Below are 15,952 nucleotides of genomic sequence, written 5' to 3' on the forward strand. Positions count from 1 at the left end.
GGCTACTCGCCAGGCCTGCTCCTCGAGCACAGGCCCCTCCTGGCAGGGCGCACGCCGCGGAGCCACCGCCGGTAAGTCATGTGAGCGCCCGCCCAGTATCCGGCGCTCGCGCCCGCGCCCGCGCCTGCCACAGCTCTGCGTCGCCGCGCCGCGCCTGCGTACTGTGGCCCGCCGCCCGGCGCGAACCGGCACTTCCGGCGCGAACCGGCACTTCCGGCGCGAACCACTACTTCCGGTGCGAACCGCCTCGACTGTTCACCTGCGGAGCTTACTGAGCGCGGCCGCCGAGCCGAGTTCCGCCGCCTAGCCCAGTTCCACCGCCGAGCGCCTGTGCCGGCACAGCTACACCATGGAGCGCCCAGATAAAGCGGCGCTGAACGCACTGCAGCCTCCTGAGTTCAGGTAGCCCTGAGCGGGGCCTGGACCGCGAGGCGGACTGGCTGCAGCCTGGAGCAGGGCCTGAGGGAAGGCTCTAGCTGAATGGGTGGGCGTGAGGTCTGGACTCCGGGGACCTGGACTCCGGGGACCTGGTCGCAGGGCGGGGAAAGCAGGTGGGGCCTGAGATGTCTAAACGCCCGGCCCCGACCTTTCGCTCTGGAACAAGGGATCCGGGGTCATGGGGAATAGGTCAGTAGGCCTTCAGCTCATGCTTCTATCCTAGCACTTCCTCTCGCTATCGTCTATATTGCAGTGTCTTTCATTACTGCAGGGTCAGCCTTCTGAGACAGGAACGCGGTCTCCTTCATCTCCGTGTTCCCTAGGGGGCCTGCGTAGTCGGGGCTTAATAAATGTTTGCCGTATGAATGAAGGAGTAGAGGGGTATACAGTGTATAAGGTATACAGTAGTCCCCCTGGTGTGGGACTGTTTCACTTGGGGAATCAGTAAGATAGAGGCTGGTGGCTGAGTTGAAGGAATGTATGAGAGAGCAGGTGGTTCTGGCCCACCTCAGTAGGCAAGGTAGTGGTGAGAGAGTTAGCTACCATTTGTTAAGACCTACTGTATACCAGGCTCATTTCACGTGCTTTAGATACATTATCTGAATTCTTAATTTATCTGACTGCTTGATTTCCCAATTTTGAAGAGGATGCAGTTGAGGGTAAGTGACTTGAAACTGAGGATGAGTGATTACAGAATTAGGCGACAAAGTTAGTAATTGAAGCTAACGTTTGAGCAAGCTCAAGCTCACTGACTCCAAAGCCCACGATCTTTGGAGCGCTGTGATGCTTTCTCTTTCCGACAGGGTCATTGTGGGTTTTTTTTTTTTTTTTTTTAACTTTTATTTTAGGTTCATGAGTACATGCGCAGGTTTATATAGGGAAACTGCATGTCACGGGGGCTTGGTGTACAGGTAATTTTGTCACCCAGGTAATAAGCGTAGTACGCGATAGGCATTTTTCCTGATCCTTTCTCTCCTCCCAGCCTGCACTCTCAAGTAGGCCCCAGTGTCTGTTGTTCCTCTCCTAGTGTCCATCTGTTCTTGTTGTTTAGTTCCCATTTATGAGAACATGCAGTATTTGGTTTTCTTTTCCTTTCTTAATTTGCTTAGGATAATGGCCTCCAGCTCCAGTCATGTTGCTGCAAAGGACATGATCTCCTTCTTTTTTATGGCTGCATAGTGTTCCATGGTGTATATGTACCACATTTTCTTTATCCAGCCTCAGTGTGGGATTTTAAAAAATTATTCATTTATGAGAATACCAACATATTTTTATTAGATACACTTAGAGCATAGTCCTTCTAGACTGATTCTGGTTTCCTAATGGAATTTGCAGTGAAATTTTGGCTGTGGAAGAAAGAATTCCTGTTGTCTTACTTGCTACAGAAGGGAATGTGGTAGGCTCTGTCTGCTCAATGTTAGCTGCAGAAGTTTGTATGAAGTGGGAAAACTAGGTGGTGTTATAAATGGAGGCAGAGTAAGGTTCATCCTGAACTTTTTCCTTTGTGTGGGGACAACTTTAATTCCAGCCTTTCTCATTCCTCATTTCCAACAAATCTCTGCTCAGTAACACCCAAAGATACATAGGATAAAGCAGTTGAATAGCATTAGTTGCTTTGTCTTGGAATAAGCCACTGATTTTACCCAAGGTGGCTTGTGTCAGCAAAACCAACAGCTCTTGTGGCTGGAAGCCAAGGAGAAAATGTCCCATAAACAGTAGAGGAAGTTTGCTAGTTTTCAAAAGTTTGTATGTACATTTTGGCTTAATGCTTAGTCCCATATTAGTGAGGTCACAACACAGAAAAGTAGTCACATTTTTGAAGTTTGAGGTAAAGAGAGAAGTGAGAAGGAATTAACTATAAATTATTAAGGTATGCTGTGTATAGATTGTGTGGGGGCTAGAAATTAACATGTAGAAAGGTTATATTTGGGTGGTGGGATTATAAGTGATTTTGTTTATTTTAAAACATTTTTATGGTGTTACATCATCTTTTCAATAATAAACTTTGTAAAAGCCAGGCCAGATAATAGATACTCAAGAGAGGTCATGTAAAGAACAAAACAATCAGTTAACACTTCCTTTCTTTTCCTTTAACAAGTTAGATAATCTGAAAGTTGGATTCCTAAAACATACTTCTTTACTCACCATAGAAACACCAAAGTCAAGTGCTTTTTTTAGGGTCCACAAAATAATTGGCCAATTAGTGACTCTCTGTATTTTTTGTAGATTCTGCACTGCAGACACTCATATTCTTCATGAGGATTACACAATAAATTCCCCTAAATATTTACTAGTAGGAAACAGTTTAAGGGAGCTTATGTATATTAAATGAGAGTTGTATAGCTCAGTAATCAAAATGAGGCCTGTTAAAAGATGATCCATTTAAGTACCAAAATAAAATATTAGAACCTTTTTTTTAACAGTAATAAACATTTAATTTCTCACACGTGCAGAGCATGTGATCAAGAAATAGGCATGAGGTTATATTTAATATATATTTTACTCAATGTTTTTGTGGGTCTTTTGTTCAGGTATTTTTAAATAAATTTCATTGTGTGTATTTGAGGTTCACAACATGATGTTATGGCATACATATAGTAAAATGATTACTGTGGTGAAGCAGATTAGTATATCTGTCATCTCACATACTTTTGTGTGTGTGTGACCAGAGGCAGCTAAAATCTTATTTACGAAAGTCCCTAATACCATGCAACTTTATTGCCTATAGTCCTCTTGTACATTAGATATCTAGGCTTGTTAATCCATATATCTACTGCTTTGTGTCCTTTGATGTACATCTCCCTATTTCCTCCCCTCCAGCCTCCCACCCCCACCCCCATAGTAACTACTGTTTTATTCTCTGTCCCTGTGTAGTTGACTTTTTTTTTTTTTTAAAGATTCCACATGTAAGTGAGCTCATGTAGTATTTGTCTTTCTGTGTTTGGCTTATTTTACTTAAAATAATGTCTTCCAGGTCCATCCATGTTGTGGCAAATGGTAGATGTCCTTTTTTAAGGCTGAATAAAATATTCCCTTGTATATATACATTACTGTTTCTTTATTTTGTCTGTCTACATACACTTAGGTTGTTTTCAAATCTTGGCTATTGTGAATAATGCTGCAGTGAACATGGAAGTGCAGATATTTTTATGAGGTAGTGATTTCATCTCCTTTGGTTATATTCCAGAAGATAGATTACGGGGCTGTGTGGTAGTTCTATTTTTAATTTCTTTAGGAACTGTTTTCCATAATGATTATACCAATCTGCATTTCCATCATAATGTACTAGGGTTTCTTTTTCTCCACACTTTTACAAACATTTGTTATCACTTGCTTTTTTGATAATAGCTGTCCTTAGAAGTGTGAGGTTATATCTCATACTGGTGTTGATTTGCATTTCCCTGATGATTTAGTGATGTTGAGCACATTTTTGTTTATCTCTTGGCCATTTTTATGTATTTGGAGAAATGTCTGTCCAGCTGTTGTCTATATTTTAATCAGGTGGTTTTTCTGCTGAGTTGTAAGAGTTCTTTATAAATTTTGGGATATTAACCCCTTTTCAGATAGGTGGTTTGCAAATATGTTTTCCTAGTCTGTAAGCTGGCTTTTCATTTTGTTGATTGTTTCCTTTGTGGTACAGAAGCTTTTTAGTTTGATGCAAGCCCTTTTATTTATTTTTTCTTTTGTAGCCTGAGCTTTTGGTGTGATATCCAAAAAATCATTTCCGAGGCCTTTCCCTCTGTGTTCTTTTATGTCTTAAAACTTTATATCTTTGTGTTTTAATTATTTTATCCATTTTGAGTTGATTTTTGTTTATGGTTTAAGAGTCCAGTTTTGTTCTTTGCATATAGAAATCCTGTTTTCCCAGTACCATTTATTGAAGAGACTATCCTTTCCCCATTGTGTTCCTCTTAACACCGCTGTCGAAGATTAGTTGGCCATATATGTTTGGATTTATTTCTGGGCTCTATTCTGTTTCATTGTTATATGTTTCTGTTTTTATGCCAATACCATATTGTTTTGATTAGCATAACTGTAATATTTTAAATCAGAAAGTGTGACGCTTACAACTTTTTCAGTGTTGCTTTGGCTATTTGGGGCTTTTTGTGGTTCTGTATGATGAATTTTAGGATTGTTTTTCTATTTTAATGAAGAATGCTACTGGAATTTTGATAGAGATTATGTTGTATCTGTATGTTGCTTTGGGTACTGTGGACATTTCAGCAGTATTAATTCTTCCAATCCATGAACACAGGATATCTTTACATTTATTTGTGTCATCTTCAATTTCTTTCATCAGTGTTTTATACTTTTCAGTGTACAAGTCGCTCATCTCCTTGGTTAAATTTATTCCTAAGTTTGTTTGTTTGTTTGTTTCTTTTTTTTTTTAAATAGAGTCTTGCTCTGTCACCCAGGCCGGAGTAAAGTGCCCCAATCACTGCTCACTGCAGCCTTGAACTCTGGGGCTCAAACAGTCCTCCCACTTCAGCCTCTTGAGTAGCTGAGATTACAGGCACGTGCCACCACGCCCAGCGAATTATCAAAAATTTTTTTTGTAGAGGTAGGTTTTTGCTATGTTACCTAGGCTTGTGTCAAATTCCTGGCCTCAAGCCTCAGCCTTCCCAGAGTACTGGGATTACAGGCATGAGCCACTGAGCCTGGCCCCTAAGTATTTTTTTAATGCTATTATAAATGAGATTGTTTTCTTGATTTCTTTTTCAGCTCAGTAAAAAGGATGCGGAAGTTTGTCAAGTGCTCTTTCTGCATCAACTGAGATGATCCTACTTGGTCATAATATGTAATCTTTTTGATGTATTGGTTTTATTTTTATTTTTTATTATTTATTTATTTTTTTATTTTTTGAGACAGAGTCTCGCTGTATTGCCCAGGCTGGTGTGCAGTGGCGTGATCTCGGCTTACTGCAAGCTCTGCCTCCTGGGTTCATGCCATTCTTCTGCCTCAGCCTCCCGAGTAGCTGGGACTACAGGCGCCCGCCACCACACCCAGCTAATTTTTTGTATTTTTAGTACAGATGGGGTTTCACCATGTTAGCCAGGATGTTGTATTGGTTGTGTTTGTTTGTTTGTTACAGAGTCTTGCTCTGTTGCCCAGACTGGAGTGTGGTTTTGGCTCATTGCAACCTCTGCCTCCCAGGTTCAAGGGATTCTCGTGCCTCGGCCTCCCAAGTAGCTGGGACTATAGGCACATGCCACCACGCCCAGCTAATTTTTATATATTTAGTAGAGACTGGGTTTTGCCGTGTTGGCCAGGCTGATCTCGAACTCCTGGCCTCAAGTGATCCGCCTGCCTTGGCCTCCCAAAGTGCTGGGATTACAGGTGTGAGCCACCACACCTGGCCTGATTATTGTTGAATTTGGTTTGAAAATATGTTATTGAGGAATTTTGCACCAGTGTTCATCAATGATGATGTCCTGTAGTTTTCTTGCTGTGTCTGTCTGGCTTAGGTATCAAGGTGATTCGAGTCTCTTAAAACATGCTTGCAAGTATTCCCTCTAGCTCGATTTTTCACCCATAACAGAAGTTCCTATTCCAGCTGGGGTGGGCGCACTGTTCCATTCGCTCTGCCTACCTCCTTCTGTGGTCTGGTGTCTGGTGCTGGTGGTCAGGGTTGCTGCATGGACTCAGGGACTGGTGTGGCAGTGGCTTCCCTGGGCCAAAGCTCCGATTCCAGTGGGGCAGGGCATGCTGGTGCGTCAGCTCCACCTGGTTAGTTTGCTGGTCCACTGATCCACCTGTGGTGCCTGCCAAGTTCCCTGGTCTGGTGTCTGGTGCTGGTGGTCAGGGTTGCTGCATGGGCTCAGGGACCAGTGTGACAGTGGCTTCCCTGGGCAAAAGCCCTGATTCCAGTGCGGGAGGGCACACAGGTGTGTCTGCCTCCTTAGTTCCCTGGTCTACTGTTTCATGCTGGAGGACAGCAAGCTGGTGGCTTCCCCTGACGGAAGCTCCGATTCCAGCAAGAGAGGGCGTGCTGATCCACCCATGGTGCTTACTGCATTCCCAGGTCTGGTGTCTGGTGCTGGTGGACACGCTTGCCGCATGGGTCGGGCACTGGTGCCACTGTCCACCGTGGCTTCCCTGGGTAGAAGCTCCAGTTCCAGAGGCGGGGCACTGAGTTTCTTCACTTAGTTTGTTCACCCAGCTTGTTGGCAGTTGATCTGAGGCGCCCTGATGCTTTGTCTCACACTGGATATGAATGACAGTCCCTGAAGGTGGTGTATAATCTTCATGTTCCAGCTCAAGAAATTCCCACTACCCACAGCTGGTTCTCTAGGATCTTCGGATTACGAGTCTCTGCCTGTGATCTTCCTCCTATATAGCATCTCATTTGTGGATGTTTATAGTTTTAGGGACATAAGAGTGTTTGGATATGGCTATGCAGGTTCTGATTTTCTCTTTGTTTACTTTATTCCAGAAATGAAAGCTCATTAGCATCTACACTGAAGACGCTCCTGTTCTTCACAGCTTTAATGATCACTGTTCCTATTGGGTTATATTTCACAACTAAATCTTATATATTTGAAGGTAATCTTAGACCCATTAAAACAAGACGTTTTCCCCTGATTTAAGAATCTGTGCTTTTATGACCTCTTTATATCTGTAAACTGGGTATTCTTATTTTTTTTTCTTGTTTAGCCTTTCAAAAAATCATATTGCTCATAATGAGTCTTTATGAAATAACTTGTTATTTCAGCTTGACAGTTTTCTTACGGTTTTCTGTGAAATAGCTTGCAAATCCTTTCTCTTAGTGCCCTTTAAAGAATAGGAATTGGCTGACATGGGAGGAAGAATTTGGGGGAATGGACTTCTAGTGTCAGATAATGGAAGGAAGAGAGAATGAAGTCCCCTTTTTGATGTTGAAGTCTTTTTTTTTTTTTTTTTTCGAGACAGAGTTTCACTCTTGTTGCATAGGCTGGAGTGCAATGGTGCAATCTCGGCTCACCGCAACTTCCACCTCCCATGTTCAAGCGATTCTCCTGTCTCAGCCTCCTGAGTACCTGGGATTACAAGCACCTGCCACTACACCCGACTAATTTTTGATATTTTTAGTAGAGACGGGGTTTCACCATGTTGGCCAGGCTGGTCTCAAACTCCTGACCTCAGGTGATCCACCCACCTCGGCCTCCCAGAGTGCTGGGATTACAGGTGTGAGCCACCATGCCCGGCCTGAAGTCTTTATAATTATGGTTTTGTTTAAAATAATGTTCTTAATATATAGAAGGTACTCATATCTTTTAGTGAATACTTTATTCATTACCACCCAAAGTATTACTTTTTAATTGCCTGACTAGTTAAATAAATATATCATAAAAATTAGGATGATTTGGGTTTTTTTTGTACTTTGGTAAATTTTGCAATAAAATGGAAACTGTTTTTTTTTCTCTTGATAGGCGCCCTTGGGATGTCCAATAGGGACAGCTATTTTTACGCTGCTATTGTTGCAGTGGTCGCCGTCCATGTGGTCCTGGCCCTCTTTGTGTATGTGGCCTGGAACGAAGGCTCACGACAGTGGCGTGAAGGCAAACAGGATTAAAGTGAACATCACCTTTTGATAGCATTAAATTCATTTTTTAAAATGATAAATGCTGGAGGGGGGACATCTGATTTGAATAAAGTTGAAAGAACATGTTAAAGTCAGGCTTAAGGAGTCACGTTTGAGTAGTGTAAATTTTGATCCTTCTAATGTGTTGGTTTGTATATTCAGTTTTAACTGTATGAATCTGATTTGCAAATGAGAATTTGGAAAAGTTAAATTAGTTACAAATAAATATGTTAATTACACAATATTCTGGAAGGAATTTTATCTTCTTTCAACAAAACGTGTTTTATAGTATTCTGACTTACGGTTGCTTTTGACTTTTACTCCTTTGGATATATTAAGAGGCACACAGTGAAGCAAATTAAACTCCACTTTACGTTGGAATGCTTTCCTTAGCATGAAAATACCAGGTCCTTGGATTTGGGATTTTAATTTCCTATGGAAAGTTGCTTAAATTGTGGACACTGGAATTAATCTGAATGTCACTAAGGAATTTCACATGAAGTGTAAGCCCTAGTCAATAGGAATTTTCCATCACATTATTTTATGGGAAAACTAGGCTAAATTACATCCATTCAGGTAAAAGGACTTTAGCTTACTGAAGGATCAAAAGAGCAAAGCAAAGATCTCACTACTCAAACACTCAGCCTGCTTCCTTCAAGTCCCCTTGCAGGCCAGCTTTGTGCTTTGCAGACCAACTTTTTAATGAGATACTTTGCTTCCTCATTCAACATTGAAGCTAGGCTTCAATTAAAAGGTTCGAGGAGGCTCCATTTAAAATTGTTTTTTCTACTATTTTTAAAAATTGTAGTGTATATGATAGGAATTTGCATTTAAATATGTTCATTTTTGCATATGTTAGGAGTGGCAACAATCTTGAAAGCATCTTTTTTTCACCCAAAAAGTATTCTCCTTGGGCTTATCTGATGGAAAAAAACCTTGATTTTATTTCCGTATCTTTAGTCTGTGTTCTTTCTAGTTATTTGGTACTAATTGTGTGTAATCTAAAAACACTCCCCCAAATGTTTGTTTTTTAATTATAAAATCATAATATATGTTCTTTGTAGAAAACTGGAAAAATACATATTCAAACAGGAAAAAAAATCAAAATTCCCCATGATGTTGCCATCTGAAAATAACCTCTATTTTGGTTTATATCCCGTATGCATTTTTGAAAGCCATTTCTTAATGCTAGTTTGATACACACTAAAAGTTCAGCTTACAAGTTCAAATTCTGCCAGCTTTTCCTGACAGCTGTTTGCATTTTTTCAGATGAGTGATTATTGGCCATTTTCTTTTTCTTTTTTTTTGAGACAGTTTTGCTCTGTCACCCAGGCTGGAGTGCAGTGGTGCGATCTCGGCTCACTGCAACCTCCGCCTCCTGGGTTCAAGGGATTCTCCACCTCAGCCTCCCAAATAGCTGGGACTACAGGTGCCCGCCACCACGCCTGGCTAATTTTTTTTCTGTTAGTAGAGACGGGGTTTCACCATGTTGGCCAGGCTGATCTTGAACTCATGACCTCCGGTGATCTACCCGCCTCGACCTCCCAAAGTGCTGGGATTACAGGCGTCAGCCACCGCGCTTGGCCTTATTGGCCATTTTCTAAATAAGCACATTCTATCTTTATTCTCTTAAAATTCAAATTTTCTGTTACTGATAATCCTAATACTTAGGATTCTTGCTTAAGCATGTGAAACCATTACCAATTTGTTGTTCACATTTATTATTTTTTGTGTTGTGAAACTGGACTAAAGGAATAGAGGGATGATTAGTCATAAAAGTCAAATAGGCATTCGTGTTTAACTGTTGAGAAAAGTGGAAGGTTGCTATGATTATTATGGAACTGTTTAATTCTTGCTTAAAGACTACAATTTTAGTATAATGACGTTTGAGTCTAGGGTAGTGTGTGGTAGATTTCTAGATGGTCCCTAATTAAAATGTATTGTTGTATTTAGAATGGTCCACCTAATTTCTTTTTATATAATGCCAAGGTTTTTCTTGTGCTTTTGGGATCTTATGCTGTTTGTAAAATGTTACTGTCCAGTGTTGGATTATTATGTTTGGTTTCAGGCATTTGCTGAATAGGTAATTATATATGGGTATTTTTCTGCAAGTATTTAAACCAGGGGCACATGCAGAGGCAGTTGTAATTTCCTCTTGGAAGAAGCGCCAAATGTTTGAAGGTTAAAATCGAATGCTAGGGTTGATATTTAGGATTATAATAAAACAGGCTTGTTTTCAAAGCAGTTAGTTTATTCCTAGAGTTTTAACTGTTAACTCACTAGTTCGCTGCTGTTTTTGACTATGTTAAATAACATATGGTATTTGACAAATAGATTTACTTTTCAAAAGGTCTCACTAGTTTCCTTTTACACAATGTATATACTTCAAGATATATAGAAAGGAAAGCTACAGTTGAGCCCTTATACATGTTTTAAGGTAGAAATATGTTCCCTATTGTTTGAAAACTGATTGTAAGAATAACCTCAATTATATAACTTGAAATGCCAGTCCAAACTACTGATTTAACCTGATTTACGGTAACACATTACCTTTCTCACCTCCTGTTTTGCTCTGGAGAATGTAGTCCTTTTTCTCAGTTGTGTTGAGAAGTGAAAAGTCTGCTGTAGAATGCATCTGATGTCATTAGTTCTTCAAATGGGTACCATTGTACATATAACAGTAGAATTTGGTTTGGGGTTGTTAGTGAAAAAAAATTGAAACCTGCCATTAAACCCCATGTTTCATGGAAATCTAACAGAAATACATTGTAATAATTAGAACATTTTCTTTTCTCTCTCTCTCTTTTTTTTTTTTTTTTTTTTGGAGACGGAGTTTTGCTTTTCATGCCCAGGCTGAAGTGCAAGTGTGCAATCTCAGCTCACTGCAACCTCCACCTCCTGCGTTCAAGCAATTCTCCTGCCTCAGTCTCCTGAGTACCTCGGATGACAGGTGCGTGCCACCACACCCAGCTAATTTTTGTATTTTTAATAGAGATGGGGTTTCGCCATGTTAGCAAGCTAGTCTCGAACTCCTGACCTCAGGTGATCCACCTGCCTCTGCCTCGCAAAGTGCTGGGATTACAGGTATGAGCCACCGTGCCTGGCCTAATAATTAGAACATTTTCATCATGAAAATGTCATCAGCTTTGCCAAAAGAAACAACCAATTGACTTGTTTGGCGTTTGTTTTCCATTTTCATGTCAATTTTATGTATACAGTTAGAATACCCAAGGAGACCACTAAAATCAGTTAAATAGGGTATATCCAAAGAAAGATGAAACCCAAAAGTACATAAAAAGGATTTAAATCGCATTTCAGATGTACCTAGTGTGTATTTCTTATCTCTAGACAAGTTCATTTTTATTGTTTATGCCCAAGTGAAGTTGTAAACTTATGGTTCAACTCTGACACAGAATTTGTCACTTGTCTGAGATCAGTGGCAGGTTTCTCTGCTGTCAAGCACTCTGTGTCACCCACCAGATTAGTATAACTATTAATTCAGACCCTACTCCTGTGTTTAAGATAATTTTTACAAGAGCTGGTAAAGCAGCACATTAGTAACCTGACAAGATTTCTTTTTCCCTTTTCAGGGGGAAAGGGTCACCTTAAAAATAAATTATTTTCAGGGACTTTGGGAATCTAATGATAAGTATTACACATAATCTATGAATAGCTTAATTCTTTATATATTCCTTAAAATAGGAATTCCTCGACATCACTCCTGGCCACACTTTACTTGCCTGTGTTGTTGCTATGTGTATTTGAAAGTAATATCTGCATTCCTTTTAAGATGTTCTATAAGTCATATTTGTCAGTTATACAGAGTAGTCTTCCTTTTTCCCACGTTCAGTGTAATCTCACTGAACAGTAATAATAGCAATAGCTAACAACATCTGCACAGCACCTTACAGTTTGCAAAGAACGTTCACACATTCTCATTTGAGTTTTGCATAGTGAACCTGTTACGAGATGTCTCTTGACGTCGATGCTAAAAGTGTTAGAATCTTTAAATCACTAGAGTCATTGAATATGCTGTAGTATTGAATAGTGCCCTGACTAGGGGGAGGATTTAGATGTGCTGCATTTCAAGCCGTGTATAATCATCAAAATGGGGGGCTTGAGTTCTTTAGCTACTTGAATCCGATTTACTTCTGTTAAGTGATGCTTTTCTAACCATTATCTGGATGGATTTTGTATTCACTATATTGTAGCCTGTAATTTGTACAAATTTACCGTCTGTTGTCATTAAAAAAAAAGTGTCTATAGTGCTACTTTGATGTGTCCTGATTCAATTAATGTTTTATTAACCGCTCTTTTTAAAAATTTGTTTGCTTGCTTCTCATTTTATAACATGTAGATTATGTACAGAGCTCACTTTAAAAATTTTTTCGTTGGCCTCTGTTTGTGCTATGTAGATTATATAGAGAGCTGTCAAGGATAAGTTTTTATGCAGTAAATGTCAACCAGAAATGCTCAAACTGATTGGGAGTGTGGGCAGGGGGGGTTGTTGAGCTGTAAAGGGCTGGTTATACTTCATCTGGGGTGGGCTTCAAATGCCCCTAAAGGAGAGTTGAGAAATACTTATGGCTAATTAAATGTGGGAGTAGATAATTCCTGACGACGCCCACATGCCATCCCCTCATGACTAATGTCCTGTGTCCTCTGTCCTCTAATCACCCGTTGATTGCACTCCAGCTCCTTCCTGTGCTTCTGAGGACTCCAGCAAATTCTTATTAATAAATATTAATATTATCTCCTTCCCACATTTGAGACATCTCAGTATCAAAAAATTTTATAGGTTATGAGATGTCCAGGGAACTCAGGAAACAGGTAATGGCATTGCAGAAACCACAGGACAGCGGTTCTGAAAGTTTGCTGGAATCACTTTGTAGGTTTTATTAAAAATAACTGATTGCCCAAACCCAACCCAGACCTTCTGAATCGGAGTCTGTGGGGGTGGGGGCCTAGAAAGCTCTTTGGGGCTGGGCGCAGTGGCTCACGCCTGTAATCCCAGCACTTTGGGAGGCCGAGGCGGCGGATCATGAGGTCAAGAGTTCGAGACCATCCTGGCCAACGTGGTGAAACCCTAAGTCCACTAAAAATACAAAAATTAGCTGGGCACAGTGGTGTGTGCCTGTAGTCCCAGCTACTCAGGTGGCTGTGACAGGAGAATCACTTGAACCCGGGAGGTGGAGGTTCCAGTGAGCCGAGATCGCACCACTGCACTCCAGCCTGGCAATACTCTGTCTCAAAAAAAAAAAGCTTTTTCGAACAGGCAGTGATCAACATGAAGCTGGATTGAGAACTACTGGTGGAGATTTAGAATTGTGCCTCTCCGTGTATGTTTGGTAAATATAGGAGAACATTTGTTTGCAACCTGGCAACCCAGGGATGCTTTTCCTCCAAAAGAGGATCCAGCAGCCCTGAGGGAAGGGATACTACAAATGGCACACCCTCGCCTGGAGCCCAGCTTTTATCCTCGCCTGGAGCCTCAAATTGGTTTCTGCTGCCTTTCTTGTGCCTGTGGTCACTGCCACAAGCAACTAGAAGTTTCCTTTAAAAATAATAGATCAGGCATACCATGCCTCTGCTCAAAATCCTCCCAATGGCTCCCCATCTCACTCAGGAAGATTAAGACTCCCTATGTGGCCCACAAGCCAGGCCACTTCCCTTCATTTCATTCCCACCCCACTTGCTCACCACTCGCCAGCCTCCTGGACTTCTTGGTGTTCACCAAACCTCCCATACTCAGTCCCATTAGCTGTTCCCTCTGCCTGGTACCGTCTTCCCAGATATTCTCACAGCTGGCGCTTCCTCACCCTCCAGGTCGCAATGCTCATGCCACCTCAGGTTTCCCCTGACAACCTAAAGCAGTGAGACCCCCATTGCTATCACAACACTTAATACTGCATGAAATTATTTTACTAGCCACCTCCTTCCACTAAGATGTAAATGCAGGAAGGTAGGCACTTTGTCTTATTCATCACTGAATCCCTAGGACCTCAGAGTTGCATGAGAGTTTGGCCAGCCCCTACTAAGTGGGAAGATAACCACACACGCCCCCTGTGCCAAATTGCCTGCTCTGCCTCAGGAAGAAATGGTTGGAGGGATATCAGATTTTTTCCCTCCCATTTGTATCTGTAGCTCTCTGTTCCCAGGACTCTGCATTTTGCTCTGAAGCCCTAAAACACACCCCCCTTTCTCAACCACACCCAACCCCATCCCTCACCATCACATCTGTGGTTTTTTGCACATAAGCAAAGCAGCAGGGAAGCTGGATGTGCTCTTCATGGATGTGGGGGCAGGGCTTTCCCATTTAGCATGGTTTCATAGAATGCTCTTGATGTGTCCTGCAGACACAGGTCCGGGAAGACCCACCAGTTCTCTTTCTCTTGCTCTGTTGCTGCGATTCTGCAATTATTTGCCATGTTATCATGTTTAGCTCTGGCCTGTGAACATGCACATAAACAGAATGAATTAGAGTAGAAACAATATGATTTTCTCAGCTATGTGTAAATTATAAAAATATACATTTTAAAGAAAAATATACATTGGATAGCCAGATTTTGTTGCTTTAAAAATATTCACAATAGAAAATGAAACTGGGGGCTGTGAAAAATGAAGTCTGTTCACATGTCTACCATTTCTTTCATAAGAATTGTGTGTAGGACAGGCCAAGGGCACCATGCATTTTTTCCTCTACCATTTCTGCTGTAGCTAGCTAGAGACACAGTCCTCTTCCATCCTTTACTCACCCTCCCTCCGAACTCACTTCAGACCAATTAGAATTAAGATAAAAAGTTGAGTGGGAAATGAATAGAAAGCCCAGGAAAATGGAATAAGCAAGAAAAGTTAAACAAGTTCTTCCAAATGGCTTGAACAGTCTGGTGGGGACTGTCACCTGTGGTAGACAGAATTTTAAGATGCTCCAAGATTCCCATTCCCTGTCCCCTTCCCTACAGCTTCCTTGATTAGATGACTGTACTGAGTTTCCTGTGACTGCTGTAAAAGAGTACCATGGACTGGGGGACTTCAACAACAGAAATGCATTGTCTCCCAGTTCTGGAGGCTGGAAGTCCAAGATCAAGGTATAGGCAGGGCTGGTTCCCTCTGAGGTCTCTCTCCTTGGCTTGTAGATGACCATCTTCTCCCTGTGTCTTCTCTTGATCTTCCCTTTGTGTGGCGTTTGTGTCCTAATCACTGTGTTCAAGGACCCCTGTCACACTGGATTAGGGCCCATCCTAATGACCTTGTTTTACCTTAGTTACCTCTTTAAAGAGCCTATCTCCATATATAGTCACATTCTCAGGTACTAGTGGTTAGGACTTCAACATACAAATTTTTTAGAGGGGACACAATTTGGTATATAACAGTTATGTTACATGGTGTGCTAGGCAGAATGATGACCTATCAAATATGCTCATCTGATTCCTCAGAACCTGTAAATATGTTACTTGATCTGGCAGGGGAGAATTAAGGTTGTAGATGGAATTAAGTCTGCCTCTCAGCTGACTTTAAGACAGAGTATTATCAGTTTTTGGGGTGGGCCCAGTGTTATTTGTCACAGGCTCTTGTGATTGGCTAAAAGTATGGTGCCCCAAAGATATATTCACTTATTATTTCCTAGAACCTGTGGATATTACCTTATGTAGGAAAAGAATGAGTATTACCTTATACGGGAAAAGTGATGAAGGATGTTGAGAGGGAGTGTTTATCCTGGATTATCTGGATGGGATAATTCTTGATAATTTTTAAAATCCTAAATGCTATCACATGCATACTTATAAGAGACAGCAGAGGGAGTTTGAGACATACCCATGAGAGGAGGTAGCCATGTGAAGATGGAGGCAGAGATGGGAGTGAGGCAGCCACAAGCCAAGGAAGCCTGGGACCACCAAAAGCTGGAAGAGGCAAGGAAGGATTCTCCCCCAGAGCCTCTCGGGGGAGTGTGGC

At 41.4% G+C, this 15,952-nt stretch overlaps 1 protein-coding gene across 1 annotated transcript; it reads left to right on the top strand.

The window, feature by feature from the left end:
* The first annotated feature begins 207 nt into the window (after positions 1–207).
* VMA21 (VMA21, vacuolar ATPase assembly factor) lies at positions 208–12,270 on the top strand. The gene is made up of 3 exons (XM_025372952.1): positions 208–402; positions 6,872–6,981; positions 7,848–12,270. Exons 1-3 carry the CDS (start codon positions 350–352, stop codon positions 7,988–7,990), a joined length of 306 nt encoding a protein of 101 aa, XP_025228737.1. The 5' UTR covers positions 208–349; the 3' UTR covers positions 7,991–12,270.
* Positions 12,271–15,952: the final 3,682 nt, after the last annotated feature.

This window comes from Theropithecus gelada, chromosome X, assembly GCF_003255815.1.
Source record: "Theropithecus gelada isolate Dixy chromosome X, Tgel_1.0, whole genome shotgun sequence".
NCBI classification, from domain to species: domain Eukaryota; kingdom Metazoa; phylum Chordata; class Mammalia; order Primates; family Cercopithecidae; genus Theropithecus; species Theropithecus gelada.

Bases quoted from the DNA above. Each gene is read 5' to 3' on its own strand.
- VMA21 (XM_025372952.1), top strand. From the start codon at position 350: ATGGAGCGCCCAGATAAAGCGGCGCTGAACGCACTGCAGCCTCCTGAG. The intron at 403-6,871 runs GTAGCCCTGAGC...ACTTTATTCCAG, and splicing joins CTGCAGCCTCCTGAGTTCAG to AAATGAAAGCTCATTAGCAT. The intron at 6,982-7,847 runs GTAATCTTAGAC...TTCTCTTGATAG, and splicing joins TAAATCTTATATATTTGAAG to GCGCCCTTGGGATGTCCAAT.